Here is a 5,872-nt window from a genome sequence, read left to right on the forward strand (position 1 = left end):
AATACAATAAAAAGTCTAACAGTGTGGCTCACACTACAGGAGTTTTTAAATCCCAACTGAGTATGAAATCTGGTTGCAGCACACACACAGCAAAATCCCAAGTGTTAAATCAACTCTGCTCAGATTACATATGGTCCCTCTCTAAATAGTGCTAAAGTGAAGCAGAGTTAAAGTTAATGAGATAATTAAGTTATGATTGAGCATTAGTGATGAACACCTGCTGTTAACAAGCAGAATCACTGAGAACTACAACTGACATTAGCCACAGCCTTAGATGAAATCAACTGAAGATAAAATACATTAAATGTCTCATGATCTGATTAAACAACTCCACAAACAACATGTTATCTCATTAATTTTAACAGTGTTATTTTAACTCTATATAGAGAGGGACCATATGTTCTCTGAGTAGAGTTGATTTAACTCTGGAGATTTTGCTGTGCACATAAGGAGAATCTTCACAGATTTTATTCTCACAAATCTCAAACATGCACACACTACAAGATTTGAAATTTGTAGCGCAGCACACACTACAGGATTATGAAGATTATCATACCCAGAAGATCACCTCACGTGATTTCATTGGGAAGCGGATGTAAACATATTCGTCGCTGACATAAATAGGTATGTTTACATTTGCTAGCAGCTTTCTACACTCACCCGGTATGTTCAAAACCATAGCGATTTCTCCTCAGCTTTTCTCTTTGTCCGTAAAGTTGTGTCATGTTTTTGAAGACGCGTTATTCAAGGAGTTGTGTTGTTGCAACACTTCAACGCACCATCTCCACTGTCCAATTGTCCCATACAGCAACTGGTTTCGCGGTCGCAAAAGCGCTCTCATTCACTTCTCTCATTGGCTGTTGTTAAAGAACTGACATAATCTTCCCGATTTAAGCCTAAATATCAAACATGTTTGATATGATCAGGGCGGCCCCGATTTGTGTGAGAGCAGATCGGGAGGTGCAAGATTCGATCTGTGAACACCTCACATTACCAGATAATCTGCGCCAAACAATCGAGATCCTTGATTGGGGAAATTCTCGGAAGGGGAAAATCGGGCATAAATCGTCCTAAAACCCCTGTAGTGTGAGCCAAGCATTGCAAAGAAAGTGTAATGCCTCTCACAGCTCAAAAGGCTCACGCTATGTCCTATGCCTTCCATATTCAACTTACGAAAAAAGCGTAATTGACGCGACGTCACTTACATTTTCTTTGTAAGTTGAATACGGTAGGCGGTCTGGCGGAAGCGAAATATTTTACTTTATAATTGGTTAAATATGGATATTTTTCTTACACAAATGCATCACTTCAGAAGGCCTTTATTAATCCCCTGGAGCTGTGTAGAGTATGTTTACGATAAATAGATGCGCTTTCTTGAGCTTTAAACTCGTTGGCCCTGTTCCACACCATTATAAAGCTCGGATGCGTCAGGATATTTATTAATATAATTCTGATTGTGTTCATCAGAAAAGTCATATACACCTAGGATGGCTTGAGGGTGAGTAAAGCGTGAGGTAATTTCATTTGAAAGTGAACAAATCCTTTAATGTAGTTTATGTTGTTGATAACAAAGAATGGAATATATTTTCTTTCTCTTTGTTTTTTTTTTTTTTTTTATATCAATATGGTACAAGATTACAAGATTATCCTATTCAAATCAATGTGATAAATGAGTAATTTGTCATGTAATTTGGAATCAGTACCTGACTACTGTTTGTAAGTAATCTACCCAGCATATAGCTTGTTACAGCATATATATATATATATATATATATATATATATTAGCAGACATATGTAAATGGGCAATGTAATGTAAAGTGTTTCCTTTATTTCTCACTCCAACTCCAGTGTTCCTAAAGGCCTATTGAAATGAGTCTGAAGCCCTGCAACAGCTAAGCACTGGATAGAATTTCACATTCTATATTTAAGTCCCCTGACTTGTGTCACAGGGCTATTTAAATGCCAACAGTCTTACTGTCAAAACAGCCTACAACAACATGATGGACCTGTTTGAGACCAACACTTATTTTTTCAACGATTTACGTTATCTTGAGGGGGACCATGGGACCTTGGATATGCCTGGAGTGTCCCCACTCTATGAGGGTAATGACAGCCCTTTGTCCCAGGGACAGGATCCGGTCCCGTCCGAGACAGGGTGCGAGAGCAGTGGAGAGGAACACGTCCTCGCGCCGCCGGGGCTCCAGCCGCACTGCGAGGGTCAGTGTCTCATGTGGGCTTGTAAGATCTGTAAAAGAAAATCTGCGCCCACCGACCGGCGGAAGGCCGCCACTCTGAGAGAGAGAAGGCGGCTCAAAAAGATCAACGAGGCGTTTGACGCGCTAAAGAAAAAGACGGTGCCCAATCCAAACCAGAGGCTGCCCAAAGTGGAGATTTTACGCAGCGCAATAAACTACATCGAGAAACTGCAGGACCTGTTGCATAAGCTGGATGAGCAAGAACAGAACTCTGACAGTGACCCTTACACATACAACGTGAAAGAAAACCATGTAAGAACAAAACCGAGCCAATGCAACCGATCCATGTGCTCTGACAGCAGCTGGATCCACGTGGTGCCACATGTCTGCTTCCAACTAATGATTATTGATATGAATTGCTAAAATTAAATTAAGAGTAATATTAATGTTTACCATCATGATTGCCTGTTCAGGTGGCTCCCAATGAGTATCATTGGAAAAAGACCTGCCAGAACTGGCAGGGGAATCCAGATCATTCCAATTCCCAGATGGCCGGTCACAGAGAAGGTTGGTGTCTTACATAAAGTTTAAAGTTTTAACATTAAGAACATTTAATTATGGTCTTAAGTTGCTGGTTTACATCGATGTTCCATGTGCTGATGATGTGCGTAATGGTCTGTATTTGCGCATGATTGTGCCCTAAAAAACGGAGCAAATACACTATGATCTTAATCTCGTGTTCTCTCAACAAAATTGAATCAGTAACTATGAAGAAATTATTCTCATTTCTAGTGTCGGTGTAGTGCGTTTTGACTTTGTAGGGGGAAGAATTGTCTGCGCGTAATTCTCTGTGCGGATTTTTTCATACATAATTCCCTGTAACTGTCATTAATTGTCTTTCCGCACTTTTCTGCATGTAATTCTCACTTGCATAATTCCATGTACTTTTCTACGCTTGTTTCTCTGAGCGAAATGATCCATGCCTAACGTGTGTTCCAGGAGCCGCGGTGGAGTCTTCAGCATCCAGCAGCCTTCGTCGCCTCTCCTCGATTGTTGACAGCATTTCCACTGAAGAGACGAAAGCTCGATGTCCCGACCAGATCTCAGAAAAGTGAAGCTCAAGCATCCCACCTCACATTTCCGACTTGTATTTATTTCCATGAGCTAGTGTGAATGTTTTAAATGTAATAGGCGACACTTTCATAAATAACTTTCAAAATTAAGTCATTTACAAGCATCCTTATATAATGCATAACAGGTCATGTTCAATATATAAAAAATATATATTTATGAAAATATGACTCATATAATTTCTGTGTAATGTAACTATGTGATCTGTTAAGCATTGTATAAAATAATGTTTTTATTACATTGCAAATATTATGAAGTGTTCCAATCAAATATGATTTCTTTTTCATAATTGACCATTCAGTGTAGTTGCTGCAGGTAATTCCAGGTTCATTTAAGGGTCATTAAAATCAGCAAAATGATTCCTGTCAATTTATGTAGTCTTCCTAAAATGTACATATTTTGTAATATATTGCTGTTACTTAAATTATTTTATAAATGAACAAGAAAGAAAAAGCACTTGATCACTAATGTATATCTTTCCAACATTAAACATTTAAACATTTAAAGTTGTATTACATGTTTTTATTTATTAAAAAAATATTAAAAGATTTTGAGCTTTTGATGTACCTGCATCAGAAATACTCCCTTGTGATTTCAAAATATAGCCTACCTGCCTATTGTCTTCAATTAAGCATTAAAGGCACAATATGTTACATTTTTAGATTGAAATATATCGAAAAACCACTAGAACAGTGTTATATATTTTGTTGACTTGTGTACTTCCATTTTCTCAAATGTTTCCAAGAATGTTTAAATCCAGAGAAATAAGCCAATTTAACCAGGAGGCGGACAGTGTCTGTCCGTCGCCTATCAATGACATCATACCCGTGTTACCCTCGATTTACGGTTTTATTTTGTAGAAACCACGGAAACACCAAAGACACTTTAATATATTATATTTTTATTAGGCAAGGAAACAACTGCTTGGGTACATTTATAGACAGAAAACTAATCATTGTTATATAGCTCAAAATGTTTAGTCCATCATAGAATGTTTTAAAATGTATTAAACATTTATTAAGCATTTATTAATATGATATTCTAATATCAAGCTAGCTTACTGCAGTGTGCAACAAGTGTCTCATAGCAGCCGCTGAGTAAACAAACAGAGTAACTTTACATATATAACATAATTTTCAACACACAAATGTATCTAATATGATAAACAGCGATGCATTACCACACACTGACCAGAAGAAGCGGAAGCGGCAACTGTGGCATAATAAAAGTTCAGTTTCTTTCAATCCAGGTTTCACACTCGTCTCTCATTAGCAATCGCTCCAGCGGCCTCGTTAATAATCTCATCCATGAACATGATTTCTGCCCGAGTCCCATCCTGATTCTTTTCCACCGGCTGTGGGGTGAAGACGTCATCTACTATAATTCCACGCTCAATCCCGGCGTCTTCAAGCTACGCCTTTGTTTTGAATAGGCGACCTCTAGCGGTGAAAATCTACATATTGTGCCTTGAACAATGCAGACATTCGACCTTGTTAAGCTTTAAATTAATTTAGCACCTATGTAAAATCTTCATACTTGTTCAGTTGAATCTATTTTGAGTCGTAGCATTTACTTAAAGGTCCCAAGCTAAAGGTAACAGGCATGTATAACTCGCAAAGATGGCTGGCCACCAAATGTCCTCATTAAAACCCATTGAATTAAAAGCCCTCCGTATATTCCACCACCAGCCTTGACCAGTCAAGCCAGCAGCTCTCCCAGATTTACGAGCATTAACGGAGTGTTAAAGTATGACTTGCCCTGAAATAGCCCTGGCCTTGCCTGTTAGTTCCAGCTGGCAGGGCAGGACTCAGGATTGGTTGCAATGAAACCCACCAACTATCTCGTGATCAGAAGTAGAAGGTTGGTCAGGGGAAAATATTGCAAAGCTGTAAGCAACTTGACAGCTATCATAATGTTACAGGCTGCGAGGGTTTTCCCCTTGAATGAAGCATTGGGTTGCATTGCATTCATTGGTCAGGTTTAATTCGCAAGTGTGAATGTGTGTGTGTTTGGCAATTATCCATCGGTAGAGTTGATTTGTTGGTGTTCCCAAGTTCCACTGCGGCAATTCCATATTGCACAGCGTGCTGTCTGTCAGGAACAGCTCTCTGATCTTTCCATTTAACACACTACCACCTTTGACCTCATCACAGACACAAGTTAACTTATGTACTCAGACTCTCAAATGACTCGGAATGACCAGTGACCTGCACATAGCTCACATCTGGGAAACAAGGCCGTAAGGAGTAAATTCAGATTTCATTACATACTATGCAAATTTACTGTGCTGGGATTTTTAATAAAATGTGGTTATAGATGTAAAATATCACTTGAGAAATCAGACTGGAAAAAAAATCAGAAAGTACTGGAAGAAAAAAAAAAATTACGGTAAATAAATGGCAGCTGTGGTTGCCAGAACTTTACCGTAAAAAATACAGTAGCAAAGTTTTAGGTTTTACAGGACAGCACTTAGTGTACTGTCTATTTTACAGTTCAAAACCATATAATTTCAAGGTTTATATTGTTATAATTACGGTATACGGTA

The 5,872-nt window shown here is 38.5% G+C and overlaps 1 protein-coding gene across 1 annotated transcript; it reads left to right on the top strand.

The window, feature by feature from the left end:
• Nucleotides 1–1,984: 1,984 nt before the first annotated feature.
• myf6 (myogenic factor 6) lies at nucleotides 1,985–3,809 on the top strand. Its single transcript, XM_067391092.1, has 3 exons — nucleotides 1,985–2,508; nucleotides 2,670–2,763; nucleotides 3,196–3,809. The coding sequence occupies exons 1-3, from the start codon at nucleotides 1,999–2,001 to the stop codon at nucleotides 3,309–3,311; spliced, it is 720 nt and encodes a 239-aa protein (XP_067247193.1). The 5' UTR covers nucleotides 1,985–1,998; the 3' UTR covers nucleotides 3,312–3,809.
• The last annotated feature ends 2,063 nt before the right edge of the window (nucleotides 3,810–5,872 follow it).

Source organism: Chanodichthys erythropterus, chromosome 8 (genome assembly GCF_024489055.1).
Source record: "Chanodichthys erythropterus isolate Z2021 chromosome 8, ASM2448905v1, whole genome shotgun sequence".
Classification (NCBI taxonomy): domain Eukaryota; kingdom Metazoa; phylum Chordata; class Actinopteri; order Cypriniformes; family Xenocyprididae; genus Chanodichthys; species Chanodichthys erythropterus.